The following is a 21950-nucleotide window of genomic DNA, read 5'->3' on the forward strand; positions in this document are numbered from 1 at the left end:
GAGGCACCATTCCTGGAGGGATTTGAGACACGTAGATGTGGTGCTTGAGGACAGTGTGGTGGCCTTGGCAGTGCTGGGGCAACAGTCAGAGGATGATCTTGGGAGTGTTTTCCATTTAAAGGATTCTGTGCAGATGCAAGAGTCCCTAATGCTGGAGCTGCCCCACCAAGGAGAAAGGCACCCGTAAGAAGTCCTAATAAGGCCCCACGGTGCCTCATTTGAATACAATTTACTGTCGCTAATGATGCTGATGGTTATTTCCCCAAGCTAGGAAGTATTTGGCCCCAAAATGGGCTCCTGGAAGCAATTTCAGAGGCAGTCTGTAATGCTGGAGCTGATGGAAGCAATTTGCAACCCATTAGCAGAGATCGGCTGTGAAGATATTTTACACATCACTCAGTCCAGGTTTGAGGGGGATGGAATTTTCCCCCCCCCCTTTGGAATTTTTTGTCCTGGATGGGGTGAACACCTGAAGCGCTGCCTCTGCAGCCCCAGCAGCTTTGCCAGGTGCCAATGGTGACTTCTGAATTAAATCTCTTAAATACACAAATACAGTCCCGGACTGCTGGACCAGGCAGGGATACGGCAGTGCCCAGCACCTCCAGCACCCACAGGACTAATTGGCCATTATTATTTAATTTGCCTCCTGGACAGCAGCGGATGCGGGTAAAGAAGCAATTTGCAAGCCAGGGCTTCCTCCACGGAGGGAGTAAAAGCACAGCACAACCCCAGAAAAGCATGGAAAAGCACCACTTCTCCATCCTTGCCCTGGGGAGGCTCTTCCAAGAAGCAGGACGGGAGCTGGTTTCAGTACGTGGGGTGTGGATGGTGGAGCAGGGAAAGCTCTGCCGGGAAGGTGAGAAAAGAGCCCCAGTCCTTGAATTATCCCTCGGCCCAATCTCCCGAGGCGTTCCCAAGACGTGTCTGGATCCTGCCTGTCTGCTGGAGCCTGCGCTGGGAGCCTCAGCTCTGCAGCACCTTCCCTTAATTACTTTTTTCATTCTAATTACATCTGAGGGGAGCCCTGGTTGCTGAATCCGTGTTCTGAGCACCCATTTTTAACAGGATTCCGCCACAGCCACTCATACCCCACCAGACCTCACTAACCCACCCCTTGGGGCCTTTGTGTCTTGCAGTCATCACCTGGGGCTGGTCCCTCCTCACCCACCCCGCAGCCCCCGGCTGGTTCCGCCTCTCTCCCAGCAGGAATTAACACAACCCTCACGTGGCTTCCCCAAAAAACTAACACGGAAACGCTCCCAGTCCCCACGCTCCACTCGATTCCAAGGATGCAGCTGCGTTCTCCCTGGATGAGGGCCAGCGGTGAGGAAGTTTCCTCTGGCCGCTCTCCTCCTCCTCCCTGGCTCCTGTAGAAAAGGGTCTTGGGGTGTTTGGGGCTCCAACAGCTCCATGAGAGCCCCCCCCAGGAAGCGTTCTCCATCCAGGGGACGCAGCAGAGCCTCTTCCCTGGGCTTTTTGTGCACTAGAAATCCAAGACTCCCAAGAAGGTCCACGTGCTCACCTGCTCCAGCCCGAGACCTCCTCCCTCCCTGCCCAGCCCGCGCTGCCAGGGGATTTAGTGTCAATAAAACCACTGCAGAGAGCGACTTCTCATCCGGAAGGAGAGAAGGAGGAGGGACGCACGAGCACTTTGTAAATGTCCTTCTCCCTTAGCCCAGCAGCACATCCTTCTCCGGGCTCCCATCAGGATGCTGATGGAGGGACAGCTATCGAGCAGGCAGCTGTCGGGCCGGCGAGGAGCGATGCCGGCTGCAGAACGGAGCGGGAAGGGAAAGGCAGGGCTGCTGCCAACTGGGAATGCTAATGCCGCTCTCCCGGCCTCACAGCCGCGTCCCCAAGCTCCGGCAGGGTTGACCCTGAGCCTGGCAAGGGGGGGCACTGCCTTGGGGGTGTCCCTGGAGCCCAGCTCTGGTGCTCCCAGGTGCTCCCAAGCAGGTCCCGTTGTAAAACCCAGGGCTCCTGCTCGGGCAGGGGAGAGGATGCTCTGGAAAAGGACCAAACCAAGCGTGCCCAAGCCGTGGGATTTTGGGGACGTGTGCCTCACCCTGCTGTGTCCCTGAGCGCCCACGCTCCCGTTTCTGTGGTTCAGGTGGGGACACCATTCTGGGAAGGCACCTCGGGGCAGGGACACAGCTTGTGACCCTGGGGTCTGGCTGTCCCTTTCCAACATCACACTTGTAAAGGACATTGAAGCATCCTTTTCCATTTGACTGCAGCCACCTTACTGGGAGCAGGGGATGGGCGCCTGCTGCACCCTCCGCACCCAGAGCCTCTGCCGCAGGGACTCAGCTTGGGTGACGAGGGCACCCCGCTCCCCGGGGCAGTCACGGGGCGCAGCTGGAGGCACTGGGAGATGTGCTGGCACTGGGGGCAGCCGGGCAGTGCTGTGCAACCCTTCCCTGCTCTGCTGTGCCCCGGGGAGGAGCAGAGCACCCGGTGCCTCCTGCCCCGGGAGCAACCCGGGCACAGCGGCAGAAGGACGGTGCTGGGCCAGGGGCGGCGTGTCCTGAGCAAGGCAAGGGCCCAGCGCCTCCGGCAGGGTCAGTCCCTGTCACCGTGACAAGCGTGACAGGCACCAGCCACAGGCAGCAGAGCAGGGCTGCACGGCGTGAGCCCGGCGTGGACACTCGAGGACACGTGTGCCCCACGGCCAGAAAAGGGCTGGAAGCCACCGGTGCCCCCCAAAAGGACCGACCCCACGGTGTCCCAGCGCTGCGGCCACCACGGGTGAAGCCTGAAGGGCGGGGGAGGCCGCGGCAAGGGAGAGACGGGTCCGGGCTGTGGGATGGGGCCGGGGGGCTCCGGCGGGGCGAGGAGCCCGAGCATCCCTGGAAGGCGCTGGGGGATGGGAGCGGCACACGCACACGCACACACACATTACCCACATGCACACGGCAGCAGCACCAACAGCCCCTGCCAGCGCCTGCAATCGCTGGAGCGCCGCTCCTGCGCCTCTCCCTCCTCCTCCTCCTCCTCCTCCTCCTCCTCCTCCTCCTCCTCCTCCTCCTCCTTCTCCTCCTCCTCGCTGCCCACCGGCCTGCGGCACCCCTCACCCCTCCGCGGCCTCCGGCCCCACCAGCGCTCAGACAATGACTTCATGCGGATTATGCATCTGAAGAAATCACCAGCTCCCAGATAGCCACAGGGGGAGGTATCCATGTGTTTGGCAGGGAAGCAGCCTCCTGCTCGCCTTCCTTCTCCTCCTCTTATCTCCTCGCACACGGCAGCTGCCTCCTCTCCAGCGATGGTCGCCTGCGGTCCCCCCGCGCGGCGCTGAGCGAGGCCCCGGCGCATCCCCGCTCCCACGCTTGCACCAAGGTACCAACGAGGCTATTTTTATTCCCCCCCTTCTTTTCCGGTTCACCCGCCGCTGCCGGGCTCGGTGCCTCAGCACCCCCGGTGCCTGCACATCTCCCGCTCCCGTGTTCCCAGCCAGCCCCGGCTCCCACGGCGCAGCGGCAGCACCGCCAGCCCAGCTCCAGCCACGGCCGCCGGCCCTGAGCCCAGGTTTGCATCCCTGATTCCTTCATTCCTTCATCTGTTTGTCGATGCGACATCTGTGGGAGGTGGAGGGGGAGCGGGGCAGGTGGGAGGGGAGGGGGAGATGAGGTGGTGGGGGGGGATGGGCACAGCCCCCCAGTCCTGCCGTGGGATGGGGAGGGCAGGGAGGAGGTGGGAGGGGGGGAAATGCAAGAGGCTGCATCCAAATAAATGTATTTATGTGTATATATATATATAAATGCATGTCTATGTGTATATATATATATATATATATATATATATATATATATATATGTAGGCTTGGGGGCAGGAGCAGGGCACAGCGAAGCATCTGCCCCTCGCGGGCGCTGCTGGGCACATCCTTGCCTGGGGCTGCCGTGGGCTGGGCACCCACAGCACCCACGAGGCACCCACGGGCTCCCTTCTTGGCAGAGTGGCCACCCCGGGCTGCTGACACTGACCATGATGGACCTGAAAGTGGACGAGGAGGAGGTGGACAGCGGGCAACCGGTGAGCATCCAGGCCTTTGCCAGCAGCTCCACCCTGCACGGGCTCTCGCACATCTTCTCCTACGAGCGGCTGTCGCTGAAGCGCGTGGTCTGGGCACTTTGCTTCCTGGGCTCGCTGGCGCTGCTCGCCCTCGTCTGCACCAACCGCATCCAGTACTACTTCCTGTACCCCCACGTCACCAAGCTGGACGAGGTGGCAGCCACCAGGCTCACTTTCCCCGCCGTCACCTTCTGCAACCTCAACGAGTTTCGGTTCAGCCGAGTGACCAAGAACGACCTGTACCACGCCGGCGAGCTCCTGGCCTTGCTCAATAACAGGTGGGTGACGGTGCCTTGAGGCGGCCCCAGGTGACATCTCAGTTAGTCTGGATGCAGCCAAGAGCCACCAGGTCCTGCTGATGCTCCTGGGCATGTGGCTCCCACTCTGGGCTGCCCAGATGGCTCCAGTGCACACAGCGCCCATCCCCAGCGGGCAGCACATGCAGCAAGGCCAGGGCCACCCCCCGGTTCCTGTGGGGCCAATCCAGCATGTCTGGCTCCAATGCCATGTATCTGGGTGCCATTCCATGCAGCGAGGCCAGGGGTGCCAGCAGGTGAAGCCACTGACCCACACCCCAGCATGGTGCCATGCCTTGGGCTGTGGAAGCTCCTCACCCGTGGCTGTGGGGGCTCCTTGGTGCTGCCAAGCTGCCGTCAAGAGCCTGGTGCACTCCCTGCCCATGCCAATGCCAAGGGGCTTCACTGCTGGCCTCACTCCTGCCCCAGGGAGGGGTTTTCAGGCATGAGACCCAGCCCTGTCCCAGCAAGGCCACCACCTCACCAGGATGCCACCAAAAGCACAGGACAGGTGGCTGGGTGGCCTCAACCAGGGCTGGTGCTACTGGACCAGCAGTGGGACAAGTGGGATGGGTTTGGAAGGTGTCCAACTGCTCCTCATCCATCCTTCTGCCATCTCTCATGTGCTTCTGGGCCACTTTGTGCTGTTGGGTGCTCTGGAAATGCCACGTGCAAGGTGGGGCTGTGCTGAGCCCATGCAGGGGTCGCTCCTGGGAACCCCAAGTGGCCTTTGCCAACGGGAGCAGCCACCACAGCCAGGCCTGAGCCTCTCCCTGCTCTTTCCCCCAAGATACGAGATCCCAGACATCCAGACAGCCGATGAGAAGCAGCTGGAAATCCTGCAGGACAAGGCCAACTTCCGAAACTTCAAGCCCAAACCTTTCAACATGCTGGAGTTTTATGACCGGGCTGGCCACGACATCCGGGAGATGCTGCTGTCCTGCTTCTTCCGTGGGGAGCAATGCACCCCCGAAGACTTCAAAGTGGTGAGTGACCTGTGGGCCCTGCCCAGTGCCACCTTTCCCCCATGCAAGGAGGGTGTTTGCCCACCTGTAGCTGCTCCTGCCTCCTCCCAGCTCAGAAAGGAGCGGCAGCACCGTCACTAAGGGGGTGCCGTTGGGTTTTGGAGGTCCAGGTTGTCCCCAGGAGCACGTACGGCTCCGTGCAGCTCCGTGGGCTGCCCCCACGTGGGCGCAGCTCCCCGGGATCATTTGGGCTCTGCAAAGCAGGGTTGTGCCGGGCTGGAAGCTGCCATGGTGAGGAGGCTCCAGTGCAGAAGCAGGGAGAGCATGGATGGCCGAATCCCTCGGGAACACAGGTCCCGGTGGCTCCGTGCTGCGCCCTGCCATGGAGGTTGTTCTTGTGCTGGTGGATCCAGCACACAATAAAGCCTTTATCCCTGCTCTGCCTGGCCCCATCCAGCTGGGAACGGAACAGTGCCGGCTATTCGGGTGCAGCCTAATCAATTCGGCAGCCGTGGCGGCTGCTCCCGAGCAGCTCCGGCATGGAGCCCGTGTCCCTGCGCTCTTCAGGGTCCCCATCCCTGTCACCAGCCCAGGGATGTCCCCCTCGTGTCCCACGCTGAGCACGGCTGGGTGTATGCAGAGCTGCCACCCTGGTCCCAGTACGGTTCGGGTGATTTTAATCATCGGCATTAAATTCCCGTCATGGGCTCTTTCCACGAGCAGGTGTCTGTTGTCAGCCATGAGGCGTTTTATTTGTTAAATGGAGGCACGTTGCAGCCCGGAGGGGGCTGGATCCCCTCCAGCAGGGCCGGCCAGAGGGGCCAGCTCCAGCCTGTGCCCGCTTCCAACACCGGCTCTTCCCAGGGCACGGTCACGTTTTCTGCGCCGAACCATCCTCAGGGACCTTCATCCCAGCTCCCTCCCTTCATCTCTTGGGTTCCAAATCCCTGTGTTCTGCATCCCCTTCAACCAGCAAAAGCCAAACAGACTCGCAGCTGGTTTGTTATTCCTGCCTGGATTATTCCTTGGAAGCAGGTTGGGGTGGTTTAATGGATTTGATTAGAGGAAGCTGGCTCTCTGCTGCATCTCTTGCTCTTTGGGTTCTCTTGCAGCCTGGCACAGGGAGGTCTGTGTGTGGTGGTGCTAGGATGGGGTCCTGGCACTCTCAGAAGCTCGTAGGGGATTGTCTTACCAGCAAATTCCTGCTGCCTTGCTGCTCCCTGCACGGGCTGAGCCTGGCTCGGTGCTGCTCTGGGCCTGGTGGCCCCGGCCGGGCTGGGGGTGCTGGGCAGCAGCACCTGGGCAGGTACCATCAGCCCCCACCTTCCCTCACAGGGGCTGGGTCCCCTCTGCCCTTCGGAAGCCCCTTCAGTGTCCAGGGATGCTTTTGCATCCAGGGCTGGTCCCGTTCTCCCACTGATCCAGAGGGATCTGCCAGGGGGATTTTGGGGCTGCCCAGACCCCACAGCCTGGGGCAGATGGGGACAACCAGGGGGTCAGTGGGGACAGCCTGGAGGTTCAGTGGGGACAGCCTGGGGGGTGATGGGGACAATCTGGAGGTTCAGTGGGGACAGCCTGGAGGTCAGTGGAGACAGCCTGGGCTCCGTGGGGTCAGTGGGGACAGCCTGGGGGGTGATGGGGACAGCCTGGAGGTCAGTGGGACCAACCTGGAGGTCAGTGGGGACAATCTGGAGGTTCAGTGGGGCCAGCCTGGGGGTCAGTTGGGACAGCCTGGGGGGTGATGGGGACAACCAGGGGGTCAGTGGGGCCAACCTGGAGGTCAGTGGGGACAGCCTGGGGGTCAGTGGAGACAGCCTGGGAGGTGATGGGGACAGCCTGGGGGTCAGTGGGACCAACCTGGGGGTCAGTGGGGACAGCCTGGGGGTCAGTGGGGACAATCTGGAGGTCAGTGGGGACAGCCTGGGCTCCGTGGGGCGGGCCGGGGTCCCGGGGCCGGCCGGGGGACGATGCTGGTGCCCCGCACGGGAGCGGCGGCAGCGCCGGGGCCCGACACGCCGCGGTGCCGCCTTATCTGTCCCCGGCACAAGGGAGGGCTCGGGGCAGCCGCGGCGAATGCAAATGTGGGGCTGCCGGAGCCGAAATACCCGAGGTGACGATGAGGCAGAGGAGGAGCCGCCTCCGGCCGGGTCCCCCTGCGCGCTGCCGGGCTCGGGGAGCGGCGGCACCGGAGCAGGGACCCCCCCGTGCTGGGGACACTGCCCGTGTGCCCCCTAAAGCACCCACCTGCAGCAGCCCAGGGGGCTGGGGGCTGGTCTCGCCCCCCAGATCAGCTCACAGCATCACCTGCAGCCAGGACAGGGTGCCCCGGCACGGGGAGCTGGTGCTGGGTGCCGCGGAGAAGCTCATCCTGGGATGATTTGAGCTCTTCCCACCTCCTCCTTCGTCCTACATCGTCACCAGCCTCATCGGGGGTCCTGGCATTGCTCATCCCCCTCCATGTCCCCCCCTGAGCTGTGTGCAGGGTACGGGGACACTCCGGTGGAGCTCAGCAGGCTCAGGCTCATCTCATACTGGGAGTGAGTCCTCTGAAAAGACCAGAGGGGACCACTGGCCCACCCCAGCTCTGCCCTGGCTCGGCACAGCCCCTCCAGCTCCAGGGCAGTGTTTGGTGTCCACCAGAGCCCCCCCACCTTGCAGCAGCCCGGGACAGGGACAAGGATGCACAGGGAGGTGCCCTGATCTCCTCCCCAAAATCCCAGCATGACCTCAAAGCCTGGAGAGGAAAACACAAAGCTGAGGGGCAAGTCTTGACCCTCCTCAGGACATGGGCTGAGATGTCCCCATCCCCAGGGCTGTGCCCAGAGCCTCACACAGGGATGGACAGCCAGGGGACGGACACATTTTCCTTTGCAGGAGGGGGCTCGCCCTCGCTGTATCCCCGTTTCAGGCCCTGGCACCCTCATTAGCAGTACGGATCAATGTTTCACTCTTCCTACTTCATTATTTATGAGCTGGAGTCCTCCCTCCCCTGCGGGAGCTCGCGGCACCCGCCCCGGCTCCCTGCTGGCTCTTGCTCCCCTCGCCGAGGTTCCGCCGGGGCCCCGCACATCCACCGGGATCTGCGCCTCGCCCAGCGAGGGAGAGGCCCCCGAGCCTTCTCTGTGGGCTCAAAATCCCAGGGAAAAAGGAGAAACGCAGAGGGTGAGCTTCCTCTCCACAGCCCGGGATGGGAATTGCGGCCGCATGAAGCCTCGGGAAGGTGCCCCGTGCTTGGGAAGCGCCTTTTGGGTGGTCGGTGCATCCAGGGGGGACAGGAGTGGCTGTGCCCGGGGTGGCACGATGTGCATTTGCAGCTTTTCCTTCTCACACCCAGTGAACCCATGCCAGGGGGAGCCCCTTCCCGAGCTCCCTGCCCTGCTCCGGGCACGGTGGCTGAGCCCAGAGCCCTGGGCAGCGTGCATGGGACAGCCTGGACAAGCTGGAGAGGATTGAGACCTCTGGAACGTTTCCATGAGGCTCCAGGGCTGAGCTGGCACTGGGGAGAATTGAGTTTGACGTGGAGATCATGCCGCTGCCTTTTGCATTGGATTCTGCATCCTCTGCCCTGGAAACACCGGGTGCACAGAGAAGAGAGCCAGGGAGGGAGCAGGAAGGGTCTGCAGCAGTCCCAGCAAAGCCCAAGCCCACTCCTCGTCTCCTCCTTCCCCCCGTCTGTGGGGCAGTGCAGGAGCTCGTGTGATGGAGAACAGATCCTCTTCCCCACAGCACCCCACTGCTCCCTGCTGGGCCTCCTCACCCTCCTTCTGACCCCACTGCGCCCTGGTGAGCCCCACTAGGCACGTCTGGGTCCTGCTGCACCCCCCAGACTCTGCTAAACCCCAGTGTGTGCCCCTCTGCACCCCCTAAACCTCCCTGCACCCCTGGGCTCCCTGCTGAGCCCACAGCCCACCTCGCTCCAGCTGGGGGGTGTTGGAGCTCTGCTCCTGCCAGCCCGAGGACATGATAGCTTCTCCCCCTGAAAAAAACCCCTTGTGTGGGTCAAACCTGCCCTGTTGGTGGGCCCTGGGGTGTCCTGCAGCACCCGTGGGATCTCGGAGGGATGGGCACAGTAGCTCGGGGGTGCTCAGCCAGGGGTGCTGCTGCTCCCCTGCCCTCCCTGGCTCCCAGCCCCGCGGGTTCCAGGCCCCAGCCCCTTGCAGGGGACCCCAAATCCAGCCCTGGCCCCCCGTTGGCCCCTCACGGCAGTCACAAGCGCGGAGCCCCGCGGCGAGCGGAGCTCCCCCGCGGCGCAGCGTTAGTGGATAATCACGGAGCCGGAGTGAGAAGCAGCTCCAACACAGCTGGAGAGACCGGGCGCGGGAATTACCGATACCCAGACATTTCCTGGAGCTTTTGACAGTTAATAAACAAACCGCATGGGTCCATCTGGCTCTGGAAAAACAACTTGGGGACAGCGTGTGGGCAGCAGGCACGGCCACTGGCCCCTGACAGCCCCATCCTGGTTTGGGGCTGGTTCCCAGCAGCGTTCCCAGCCCCAGCAGATCCCACCACGGTCCCCAACGGAGCCGGTGCATTTACAAATTCTGTAAGACACTCGAGTGATTTATGCAAATCACTTTTTAAAGCGGCACACAGGCTCCTAAATAACTTATAAGCGTTGGAAGCTGCTGGCACGTATCTGTTCTTTCTGAGCACTGATTCACCTCGGGCATCCCGGTGGTGTCCCCAGGGGCCCGGCTGAACATCCTCACCTGGGTCATCGCAAACTCCGCCCGGGTTCTTCCCCACGTCGACCTCTCTCCGCGGCTGAACAGCAGCAGGGCCTGACCCCCGAGGTTGCCCCGTTTTCCAGACGAATCAAGCAAACCCAGCGAGATAATCGGAGGTGACGGAGCAGAGGAGCCGCCGCGCACGGGACCGCAGCCGTTTGCTGGTGGTGACTCGGCTCTCCCGGGAAGTGCAGCGGGTTGGGAGTGCCCCAGCTCTGTTATCCGCTCGGCAGCTCGGAGATTTTCCCCTATCACTGTATTTTGCTCAAAGCAAATCATCCGGAAAGCAGCCGTGAGCTGTTTCACCCTCGGGCAGGCGCTGCTCCTCAGCTGCCTCCGTGTGTCCCAGCTTCACCCAAGCATTCCCAGACCTGGTCAGGCAGAACAGGGGAGCCCTGGGCTGTTTGTGGCTTTGCTCACCCCACAGTGACATGAAGGTGGACGGGAGCTCTTGTGGGAAGCCGCCTGCTCTTCACTCTCCCTCCGTGGCAGGACAGAGACAGCACGGCCCCGGCGCTGTGGGAGCAGCACCACTGAGCCCACCACGACTGATCTTGGCCAAGATGGGGCAGAAGAGGATCGGGAACAAGAAGGATGAGAACACAGCCCTGGTGTGGCACGGTGAGAGGCCACCACGTGCCTGCACCCCACAGCCACTTCATTAGAGCTGTGAGTGTGCATCCAGCAGCTGAACCTCAGGTGGGATTAGAGGGGAAGGACTGGCAGGATCAGGGTCAGGCTCAGCTGCTGTCATTTAGTGCCTGCTCTGCCCAGGGGCCATGCCCAGCCCCAGCAGCTCCCCGTGCACACCTGTGACCCTCTGCACACACCCAGAGGGGTCCCACACACAAAAATCTCCTTGCACACGTGGAGATGTCACACCCCAAAGCACTTTGCACACCCGGAGGGGCCCCCCACAGCCGGAGGCACGGCACCCACCCAGAGGTGTCCTGCCAAGAGCTCAGAGCATCTAAGCTTCACCTTTGGCCAATCCTGTTCCTCTTGCAATGCCTTTGCACATAAAGACTCATTAACAAATGAATTATTAATGATCATTAATAAGCTGTAATGGCATCTGTGGCTGCTGGAGGAGATGAGGAGGTTTTCGAGTGGTATCCAACTGTAATGGAGGTGAGGACTTCAAGGCTGAGGACAGAGCGTGTGTGTCCCAAGGGATCCACAGGCTGGAAGCACAGCTCTGGACAACACCAGCAGCTGAGGGGTTCCAAGCTGTTCCCCTCAGCTTCCCTTTGGTGTTTTTCTCAGCCCCAGGCTGGGCAATAGCAAGGAGCTCTCTAAGGGTTCCAAAGGACCTGCCCAAGAACCTCCTGGTGCCATTTTCCCTCTCTCCCTGATATCACGTGGGAAGAAGCCAGGCTGGAGGGGGCAGATCCCCTGAGCCTCTGAAGCCACAGATCTCCACAGGGAGACCAGGAAATCAACTGTCTCATGGCCTTTTTGCCTCAGTTTCATTTCTCTGGCTGTTTAGAGCCACCTGTGTTTTATCGCCTGTGGAGCTTGGCTGGGGCTCCTGAGGCTGTGCTGCAATTCCTGCTCCAGTCAGGGTTCAAGGAGCTCCTCACCAGCTCTTATTTATTTATACAGCCTGACACTTGGATATTATAACCAATTATTTATTTTTGGAGGGTTTTTCTGTGTGGAGTGTTTGGCGTGTTTTCCTCCAGGCTCTCAGCCCAAGGACAGAGCTGGGGCAGGGTGTTCCCACCCACTCTGTGATTTATCAGGGATTTTAAACCCCTGCTCTCCCAGCAGGGACAGGGAGACCCTTCCAGAGCCACCACATGCCAGGGCTGTGTGACTACTCTGCTTGGATCAGATTAGATTTGAAAAGCGTGATACGTGCGGAGCCGGAGCGAGCGAGCACAGCAAGGAAACCAGACCGGAACACCGTGGGCTTTTCCCCCGTCCAATAAAACCGCCGGCTCAAATCTGCCTGCATGAACTGTCTGAGCGATTGTGAAGGATGTCGGAAAAAATCGCAACCTGCTTGCGGGTGATTCGTGAGCGGCAGGAAACACGGGGAGGCGTCGGGATAAGGGTCCGCAGGAATAATCCCGGATGCGCGGGAATTAGCGACACCTCGGCAGCGTCCTCCGCGTCCTGGCAGAGTCCTGGTGACCCCTGCACGGCACACAGGGACACGGCCAGCGGGTAAATCACCGTGAAGCTCTCAGCAGTACAAACAGGTTCAATTATAGGAGCGTAAACAGATCCTGGGGAGGAGGATGCGGCGGCTGCGGAGCCGTCACGGCGGATCATCGCCAAGGCTCCAGGGACACGCTGGACTGCCCATGGAGCTGCCCTGGCTGAGCCCCCCAAGACCCTCACCCACGGAGCTGCAGGGGGGTCCCGGCTGAGCCCCCCGAGACCCCCGGCCAGCGTGGCTGCAGGTGGCCTCAGTCCCCGGGGCAGCAGCACCGACACCCAGCAGGGCTGGCTGGGAAGAGCTCGCCCAGGAAAGCTTCGAGAGATTAATAGAGTTTAAATGGAAGCGTTTGGAGAGGAGATAAGGCTCATCTGATATGAAATCATATGGAGCAACGGGATCCAGGGAGGCCCTGGCTCTCTAATGAAGTCCACTTAGCACATTACTCACTATAATGTGCTTTTTATTAAAGTCCTGTGCTGCAGGTGCTGAGTCTGCAGCTGGGAACACGGGGCTGCAATGGCACGGGCACCTGGAGTACCGGACCCCGCCACTTGAAGCAGCCGGGATGCAGCGTGAAAAAGGCACCTTCGCTTTCCTGTCTCCCGTCCCGTTTGATCCAGGGACGCGATTCTGGCATCACCCAGCGCCGCGGCATCACCGGTGCCCGCGGCTGGGGCTGGTGGCCCTGCAGGGACTGGGTGGAGAGGAGGCGGAGGTGGAGAATAATACAGAGGGAAAAACTCCTTTTTAATCATCAATTTTTCTGCATTAGAATGTGACATGCTAATCCACTGTGAAGCGTCTAATCTGGGGGATAAAGGGCCGGATAACACAAGCTGCGCCCGGCTTGGCTGGCAGAGCGAGCCGAGGCAAGGTGGCAGCATCTGATAAGGGGTGCAGGATTAGTCCCGGCACAGATCCCGCCTGCCCAGGCAATCCCACCTTGCTTGGCTGCCTCTGCTCTGTCTCTCGCCAGGGTCAGGGAGGGATCTGCAGCACTGGAGCTGTCCCAGAGCGGCTCATCCCGCCCGGAGCGGCGGTGGCAGCGCTGCCGGTGCCTCCAGCACCATCTTGGCAGCTCTGGGAGCTGCAAAGCACATCCCTGGGCCAAGACAACTGGAAAACCTCATTTTTCTCCCTTTCAGTTTGCACACCCGGGTGCGTGTGGGAGCAGGACAGCCCAGCTGTGGGGTCTCCATCTGCCCCAAATGTCCATTCCCATGCGCTGCTTTGGCTGCCTCATCCCACCGCTCATCCCATCCCTTCCTAGCAGCCAGCTCCGACCTCTGGAGCACCCCCAGGGACAACGTGGGCAGCTCAGCCTCGGCTCAGCCAGTCTTTGGCAGGGACGGGCAGTGCCCGTCACAAAACCGAGCGGGTCCAGCTCCCGGGGCGCTTTCGGCGACAGCATCCCCGGGGCTCGGAGACCTGGGATAACAGAGCTTGCAATGTTGTTTTCTCCTCGCCTCCTCGGGGATTGGTTTATCTCTATGAATAACTCCATCCCGGCTTTGATCTCCTCTGCCATTAAAGCGTGACAGGCTGTGAAATGTGCTGTTGCTGCCGTCAAATCCCGCTCCCGCTTCCCCCCCGCCGCCTCCGTGCTCCCCCGCTCCGGGAAACCTCCTTTCCCAGGCCCGTGAGGAGCTGCAGAGCAGCGAGCGGGGCCGAACCGCCCCGGGACAGTGGCCAAACACGGCGCTGGAGGCAGGAAAAACCCATCTCCTCCTCCCATCCCGCACCTCTCACTGGGGCGGGGAGGAGGGCACGGAGCATCCCCGGTCCCAGCGCCGGCTCGGGCGTGGCGGCATCACCCCAGCACCGCCACGGGGGCTGATGTCACGGCTAATTATAGCATCCCCCGTCCCTCGCCCCCGCCAAAGCTTTACCTGAGAGAGGGTAAAAATAACTCCCGGCGAGGGAGGAGCTGGAACGAGCCCAAGGACTCCTCCAGCATCTCCAAAACTCGCACAAACCAGGACGGCACCCCCCTGGCTGCAGCACACGGCTGCACTTTGTCCCCAGTCTGGGGGTCGGGACGCGCTCCCCTCGGCGCTGGTGCCGCCGTGCTCCGGGCTGCGGCTGTCCCCGGTCACCTTCACCCCGGCTCGGGTGTCGGCGCCGGGACAGGCGGCGGTAACCGGAGCCGGGCCCTGCTGCTGGGAACCAGCCCGGCGCACCCCGCGAGCTGTTGAAGCCGAGCGAAGCAGGTTAATGGCCCCAGTCGATGATGGAATGTTTTCATTACGGCATCTTTCTCGCTCTCTCCCTGCTGCAATCGCTCCCGAGAAGACACATTAAACCTCCCCGCGCCGAGGGAGCGGATCCGCCCCTCGCTCGCACCGTCAGGGACTGCCTGATGGCCTCGGCAGCTCCGCTCACCTGTGCGAGCCCTGCCGGGGCTCAACAACCCCCTCAACCTGCAGTTCCTCAATTCCTTTTCCCTTTTCCTCTGCCCTCAACAGCCGTGGCACAGGAACCCAGTGCCAGAGCTGGGAGCAGCAGAAATCCCAGCCCAAACCCGGAGAGCTCCTGCCTGCTCCTCCCTGTCCCAAGCATCCTCTGAGCCAGCTTGTGTGGGATCAGCCCAGTGTTCCCACAGGGCTGAGCCAGCCCAACTCTTCCAAAGCCCCTCCTGATGCTGTTACAGCCCTGCCCTGCAGCTGCAGCTCATCCCCACCGAAGACACAGGGCACCTGAGACCCGGCCCCATGTTCTGGTGGCTCCCAGCCACCCAATCCACCTTCCTGATTCTCTTTTCTAGGAAGAGTTTTCCTCTCAGATTCTCTGGGATGCTCCCAAAGGGTGTAACCTTGATCTTGGCCTGATGAAATTTCATCCCGTGCCTCTGGTACTCATCCCCAAGGTCATCCATTCTTTCCCCCAGGTCTCCAAGTGGCATCTGGCAGTGTCCCTCTTTCACAAGGGCCCGATTGAAGGGAACATTGAGCTCAGGGAGCCCCAGGATGGGACACCCCACTGTCACATCATGGATCACTGCCCCTGGCAGGGATCCCCAGCATGTTCCACTGGCACCACCTGCCCAGGAATCTCAGATAACTGTGCTGGTATCAGATCAGATTTTTACTGAGTTCCTGGCGGATTTGTTCTCCCAGTTTGTGGTGTCCACGTGCGCTGGGATGTGCTCAGGGTCCAGGAACTCTGCAGGGAAGGAGATGCAGCAGCTGAACTGAGGGCTTGGGGTGAACTTCTTCCACCCAGGCACCAGCCCAAAGCTCCCATCCAGCCCCTGCACTTCCAAGTGCTGCTGGATTTAGATTCTCCCCCGGTGCCGGGATGGGGCTGGAGATTGCTCTGTGGTCTCTGGATGCTTTTATGAAGTGCTGAGTACAGGAAAGCAGCAAACCACGAGAAGGGGCTGTGCTGTGCAGAGAGGAGACGCCTGCACTCCCAGCAGCTCCATCCCAGCGTCCTGCACCAGAGCTGCTCCCTGGGACCCCCCAGCCTGGCTGGTTCAGCAGCACGGGGCCTGGAGGCCATTCCTTGAGGGAAGAGGGGCTCCCCATGCCCCACTGGGATCCAAAGCATGAGGCGACGTGCCCAGCACTGACTGGGCTCTGCAGAAGGACTCGTTGCCTGGACAGCACCCAAACCCTGTGAAGACCAGCCCTGCTGGGAGGAGGACAGACCTCACACCACTGGGAACGCCGCATTTGCTGGATTCTCACATGCACACGCCGGTGCCCTGCGGCACAGGGGGACGAGCCTGCAGGGATGGGCACTGCCAGGGCAGGAGGAGCATCGTAGGAGCCTGAGGACACCACAGCATCCTTCCCCCCACGCGGACCACCGCTGAACCAGGACAGTGTCACGGGCATTTGGGGAAAACCTCTGGCTCCAGCTGCCCTGGGGATGACTGCAGAGAGCCTGGCATACGGCGGCTCTGGAGACAGCCGGGACCCAGCAGGGAGGGCCTGGCTGGAGCAGCCGCTTGGGCTGCCAGGGCCAGACCACTCAAGGATGGAGGGCACGGCATGGGGATGCAGCGCCGGGTACCTGCCCGCCGGCACACACCGTGTGCCCCTCGGGCGCCCAGGCAGCACTGGGAGCTCCCACGGTGCTTCTGGAGCCGGTGATGTCCCTGCTCCCTCCTGGCAGCCGGAGCCGGCCGGTCCCGAGGGGCCTGGGGAGCCCGCGGAACCGCCCCTCGCTCCTCCTCCCCTCCTGCTCCTGATATACCCTCCTCGCTCCGGCCCCTCCGAGCATCCCTCTGCTCCTCTCCCTCACTCCCGCTCGCCTTTCCCTTCTCCGTTTCTCCTCTCTCAACTTGCCCCTTCCCCCTCCCCTGCTCTCCTCAGCCCCTCTCCACCGAGGAACTGACTGAAGACCCCAGGCTGGGGCAGGGCGCGGGCCAAGACCCCCACACCAGAGCCAGGACCTCCACAGCTGGGACCCCCAGGCTGGGCAATGCCTCTCCAGATATTCTGCACCATCTCCTTCTCCAGCGAGGAAGCACCAGAAGATGCTGCAGCCACTGCGAAGGGAGAAGATGAAGCAGACGAGTTCCTGTATGGGCAGGAGGAGGATGAAGAGGACGAGGAGGACGCAGGAGCAGCCACGGACTTCGTGGCCTTTGCCAGCAGCTGCACCCTGCATGGGCTGAGCCACATCTTCGTGGAAGGCAGCCTGGGTGCCCGGCAGGCACTGTGGGCGCTGGCATTCCTCCTCTCCCTCTCCGTCTTCCTCTACCAGGTGGCCGACCGCATCGCCTACTACCTGGAGTACCACCACGTCACGCTGCTCAGCGAGGAGGACAGCCCCGAGATGACCTTCCCCGCAGTCACCTTCTGCAACATCAACCGTGTGCGGCTCTCGCAGCTCAGCCACGAGGACTTGCTCTACCTGGCCCCTCTGGTGGACTATGAGCCTGGGATGGAGCTGGGCTTCACCCCGGCCCAGCCCGGCCCCTGGGAGGAGGACGAGCCCCTAAATTTGTACGGGTTTTTTAACCGCACTTGCCACCAGCTGGAGGACATGCTGCTGAGCTGCAGCTACCGCGGCCAGCGCTGCGGCCCCGGGGACTTTGCGCCGGTGAGTAGCCCCAGGGTGGCCCGGCACGGGGAGCAGCTCCGGCGCTGATCGGTGCCAGATCAGGCAGGTGATGCTGCCCTTGGAGCTTGCTCAGGGACAGGCTGATATTTCAGCCCCATCTGCCAGAGCTGGGGACGGCACCGGCTGTGGAGATGCTCTGGTGGGACATGGAGCGTATCCCCGGGGCTGTGCTTGCTGAGGAAGTGCCTGGCACCTCCATCCTGCTGCCATCAGGGCTTGTGGGGCACCATGTGGTGCGAGCCCACTGCCCTCACATGTCCCTTGCCCAGGCTGGCAGCAGCTCCGTGGTTTTGGGGCCGTGCTGACTGCCGGAGGTGAGAGCTGGAACGGCTGAGCAGGGATGGGGGGGTCCAGGATCCTGTCCAGCCCCATCCTTTGCAGGGATGGAGGAGGGCTTGGAGAAGGGCGTCAGGCTGAGTGCCACCACCCTGGGGAGCCACAGCTGCCGTGGGCTCTCTGTAAATCCCTTCTGAGTCCATCCCTGTGGGAACATCTCCTCCTCCACCAGGGCCAAGATGAGCAGTTCCAACACTGAGAGATGCTGTGGGTCAGGAGCCTGGGTCGGACCATGCCCAGGCTGGGATGGCTGAGTTTTGGGGTTGGGGACGCTCTCCTGGCTCTGTGCTGTGGCTGCACACAGAGGGGCCTCAGCCTCAGCCCTGTGTCCTCTCCTGCAGGTCTTCACCCGCTATGGGAAGTGCTACACCTTCAATGCGGGGCAGGACGGGAAGCCCCGGCTCATCACCATGAAGGGGGGCACTGGCAACGGCCTGGAGATCATGCTGGACATCCAGCAGGACGAGTACCTGCCAGTGTGGGGGGAAACAGGTAACCCACTGCCCCAGTGGGCCCACTCAGCCACCAGCAGCTCCTGGGGTGCTGCCCAGCCCCTACTCACCTCCCCAGCCCCTTCCCAGCTCCCCAGACCACAGATCCACCTCCCTGAAGCTCCCTTCTCTCCCTCCTTCCATTTCTCATCACTTCTGGTCTTTTCTTTCCCTTTTCCTCTTTGTCTTTGCTCTTTGCCATGGCAACTCCCCATCATTTAGACACGCAGCCATCACTTGTTTATAAATAGAGTCAAATACTTTCCCTGCCACGCTCCTGGGTGTGGAGCAGGGGGGTCGGGGCGGAGCGGGCAAGGACATGGTGCAGCAAACAGAGGGACAGATGGATGGCCATGTGGATGAATGACTTGGCCCAGGGGAAGCTTGGGAGGCAGAAGTTGTGGTCCCTCTCACGGCAGGCTCAGCACAGCCCCTTAGAGCAGGGACAGTGCTGTGCTCACCTCCCTTCTCTCTGCCACAGATGAGACCTCGTTCGAAGCTGGGATCAAGGTGCAGATCCACAGCCAGGACGAGCCCCCGCTGATCGACCAGCTGGGCTTCGGGGTGGCTCCCGGCTTCCAGACCTTCGTGTCCTGCCAGGAGCAACGGGTAGGAACTGGGCAGGTGTGGGACGTCCCTCCCAGCCTGAGTTGCAGGAGCAGAGTCTCCTCACTGTGCCCCTGTCCCCATGCCGATGGAGGGGAGGACCCGGTCCTGGGGAGCAGTGCCACGAGGGTCTCTGTCCCCTGCCACACTGAGGGGGGTTCTCTCCTCACTCCTGGCTTCTTTCCCCTTGCAGCTCATCTACCTGCCGCCTCCCTGGGGCGACTGCAAGGCCGTGGCGGGCGACTCGGAGTTCTACGACACCTACAGCATCACGGCCTGCCGGATCGACTGCGAGACCCGCTACCTGGTGGAGAACTGCAACTGCCGCATGGTGCACATGCCAGGTGAGCCCCGTGCCTGGCCTGGCCCCGACCCAGCCCTCCGGTGTGCTCCCACCTGCAAAACGTGCTCTGTGTCTCCCCAGGCGATGCCCCTTACTGCACCCCGGAGCAGTACAAGGAGTGCGCGGACCCGGCCTTAGGTGAGGCTGCCCGGCCCCGTGGGTGGGACGGAGCCGCGGTGTTGGGTTTCTCCATCTCGTCATCCCCCTCTCTCCCCGCACAGATTTCCTGGTGGAGAAGGACAATGAATACTGCATCTGTGAGATGCCCTGCAACATGACCCGCTACGGCAAAGAGCTCTCCATGGTCAAGATCCCCAGCAAGGCCTCGGCCAAGTACCTGGCCAAGAAGTACAACAAGTCGGAGCAGTACATTGGGTAAGGTGCTGCGGGGTGATGGGGCCGGGTCTGGTGCTTCCATCCCAAACCTCAGCCTGATGCCACTTCTCTCCTGCACAGGGAGAACATCCTGGTGCTGGATATCTTCTTTGAAGCCCTGAACTATGAGACGATCGAGCAGAAGAAAGCGTACGAGGTGGCGGGTTTGCTGGGTGAGTGTTGGTGGCTGTGGGGAGCCCTGTGACAGTGCCCAGCCAGAGTCCCCCAGCGAGGTGGCCTCATGCTGGCCCCGTCACCATGGCCTGTTCCCAAGGCACCGGGATGTGCCGACAGCACAGATGTGAACCTCACCGCCATGACCAGGGACCAGTCACAGCGGTGACAAGTTCTGCCCTTTCTCTGCTCCCTCTGCCATCCGACTCTGCACTCAGGCCACCCTGATGGCTTCCCTCTCCTCTGCAGGTGACATCGGAGGGCAGATGGGGCTGTTCATTGGGGCCAGCATCCTCACAGTGCTGGAGCTGTTTGACTACGCCTATGAGGTGAGTGTCTCCTCCATCCCAAGGCTGTGCTCGTGTGGGACGTGGGGAAGGGCCACCCATGAGCCCCACGGTGCTGAACTGTGGCTCTGGCAGGTGATAAAACACCGGCTGTGCCGGCGGGGCAAGTGCCGCAAGAACCACAAGAGGAACAACACAGACAAGGGCGTCGCGCTGAGCATGGACGACGTGAAGCGCCACGTGAGTGCGGGGCACAGCGCGCTCCCCTCCTGCCTGTCCTCTCCTGCTTGTCCCCTCCTGCAGTTTGGGGGCTGCCCCAGAGGTGCCATGGAATGGGGAATCACCATTTTGGGGAGCCTGGGAAAGGAGCAGAGGGCCCTAGCAGAGATGCTGTGCGGGGGTGGCGCTGGGTCTCTGCAAGGACCTGGATGAAAGCAGCGGCTCCAACATCCCATTTATCCTGCAGAATCCCTGTGAAAGCATACGGGGACACCCAGCAGGCATGACGTACGCAGCCAACATCCTACCTCACCACCCGGCCCGGGGCACCTTTGAGGACTTCACCTGCTAACCGACGTCTGGATGTACAACCTGAGCTACCAAAGCCCTGCGAGAGCTGCCCTTCTCCCCGCCAGCGCCAGCGGAGAGACACATCTAGGGGGCCTTTGCTCCTCGGCACGGTGGGACACGGACAAGAGCGACGGCCTCGGATTTGGGGGCGGGCAGTGGGGTCGGGCAAAGCCAGACCCCGGCGCAGCCCCCGCGGCAGCTGCTCTGTGCCTGCCCTGCTCCTTCAGAGACTCCAGGATGCTCCAGCCCGGCCGTCCCACGGAGCGGGAGCAACACGCACAGCGGGCCAGGGCACGGGCCTGCCCCGGCTCCCCCTTGGCTCCCCTCGGCCTTTTTAACTAAAACCCAGAAGCCAAGAAGAAGCAGCCGTTCGGCCGCGGTCTCCATCCACAGCCCTGTCTGTCTGTTCTCCGTCGTCTCCATGCTCATCCTACTCCAATGCCTTGGCCGTGCCTGCCGGGCCCCCTGTGCCCGGTGTGGGACCATCGTGAGCCCCCGGTGTGCCCGGCATGGGGCAGCAGGCCGGGAGTCCCCGGAGAGCACCTCTGTCCCCCGGGACCACAGCCCTAGCTCACCCGGGCACTCCCGGCACGAAGACGCGGCACGTCCACCTGTCCAGAACATCTTCCTTGGCCCCTGCCCCGGGATCAGCCCGGGATCAGCCCAGGATCAGCCCAGGATCAGCCCCAGGAGCACCGGAGGGGGCTCAGCTGGGAGGTGCCACCTCGGCTCTGAGGACACCGGGCACTGTCCCTCCCCACCCACCCCTCCTGGGCTCCGGGCAGCCTGGCCAGTTCCAGCACTGCCCTGCGGTTCCTGCTGTCTGCAGGGAACCCCAAACCCAGCCATCCTCGGGGAGAAAGGCACAAGGAAACCCCTGGCCCCATTCATCCCCAGCCGGGGATGCCCCCCTGGCACCGCCGTGGCGGGGAAGGCAGCAGAGCCCCAACACCCCCGGGGTTCAGGGGGGCCCTGGGGCCACGGCTCCAGCCCCGCTGAGCCCCGGCAGCCCTGGCCCGGGGGGTTTGGGGTGTCTGTGGGTTCCCAGCGCCGTGCTGCCCCTCCCTGGCACAGCCCTGCCCTGGCTGGGGTCCGTGGCCACCAGGTCACTGCCCCCTGGGCCTGTCAGTGCCCACCAGTCCCCTCCGGGGTCCCCGTTGGGCCCCCCCAGCCCCCAGGCCAGAGCCCTCCCCGGGCCCAAAGTGCTACTTATCTTTAAGAGCTTTTGCAATAAGTCTTTTTAGTAATTTTTTTTTTTTTTCTAAACGGCAGTTTTGGTTTTTATTCTTGTCATTTTAATTCTTATTATTTGCTTCCTGACCAAAATTAGGAACTGGGGGTCATTCCTTTGTATCCAGCAATCACCCAAAGACGACGGCTCGGCCACATCCATAAATTTTCTTATGGATTTCTCCTAATGTTTCATCATGTTTCATTTATTTATTTTCTTTCTTTATCTTTCC

At 61.9% G+C, this 21950-nt stretch overlaps 1 protein-coding gene and 1 long non-coding RNA gene across 5 annotated transcripts; one reads left to right on the forward strand and one right to left on the reverse strand.

Moving 5' to 3' along the window:
* The first annotated feature begins 3161 nt into the window (after positions 1-3161).
* Positions 3162-20873, forward strand: ASIC1 (acid sensing ion channel subunit 1). 4 transcript variants are annotated; one of them, XM_021545233.2, is made up of 13 exons: positions 3162-3339; positions 3454-3528; positions 3955-4349; positions 5158-5353; positions 17983-18133; positions 18614-18741; positions 18932-19082; positions 19163-19219; positions 19303-19456; positions 19538-19629; positions 19880-19959; positions 20053-20157; positions 20384-20873. In XM_021545233.2, exons 3-13 carry the CDS (start codon positions 3985-3987, stop codon positions 20486-20488), a joined length of 1584 nt encoding a protein of 527 aa, XP_021400908.1. In that variant the 5' UTR covers positions 3162-3339; positions 3454-3528; positions 3955-3984; the 3' UTR covers positions 20489-20873. The 4 variants fall into 4 exon arrangements, with proteins under 4 accessions (XP_021400908.1, XP_021400909.1, XP_077644820.1 ...); XM_021545234.2 differs by having other exon boundaries at positions 3458-3528; XM_077788694.1 differs by having other exon boundaries at positions 3162-3528.
* On the reverse strand, positions 11681-14308 carry LOC116184548 (uncharacterized). The gene is made up of 2 exons (XR_004149301.1): positions 14122-14308; positions 11681-12204 (listed from the first exon to the last, which is right to left on the reverse strand). It is a non-coding gene; the product is annotated as an uncharacterized LOC116184548 (long non-coding RNA).
* Positions 20874-21950: the final 1077 nt, after the last annotated feature.

This window comes from Lonchura striata, chromosome 27, assembly GCF_046129695.1.
Source record: "Lonchura striata isolate bLonStr1 chromosome 27, bLonStr1.mat, whole genome shotgun sequence".
Classification (NCBI taxonomy): Eukaryota; Metazoa; Chordata; class Aves; order Passeriformes; family Estrildidae; genus Lonchura; species Lonchura striata.

Bases quoted from the DNA above. Each gene is read 5' to 3' on its own strand.
- ASIC1 (XM_021545232.2), top strand. From the start codon at position 16,661: ATGCCTCTCCAGATATTCTGCACCATCTCCTTCTCCAGCGAGGAAGCA. The intron at 19,220-19,302 runs GTGAGGCTGCCC...CTCCCCGCACAG, and splicing joins GTGCGCGGACCCGGCCTTAG to ATTTCCTGGTGGAGAAGGAC. The intron at 19,457-19,537 runs GTAAGGTGCTGC...TCTCCTGCACAG, and splicing joins AAGTCGGAGCAGTACATTGG to GGAGAACATCCTGGTGCTGG.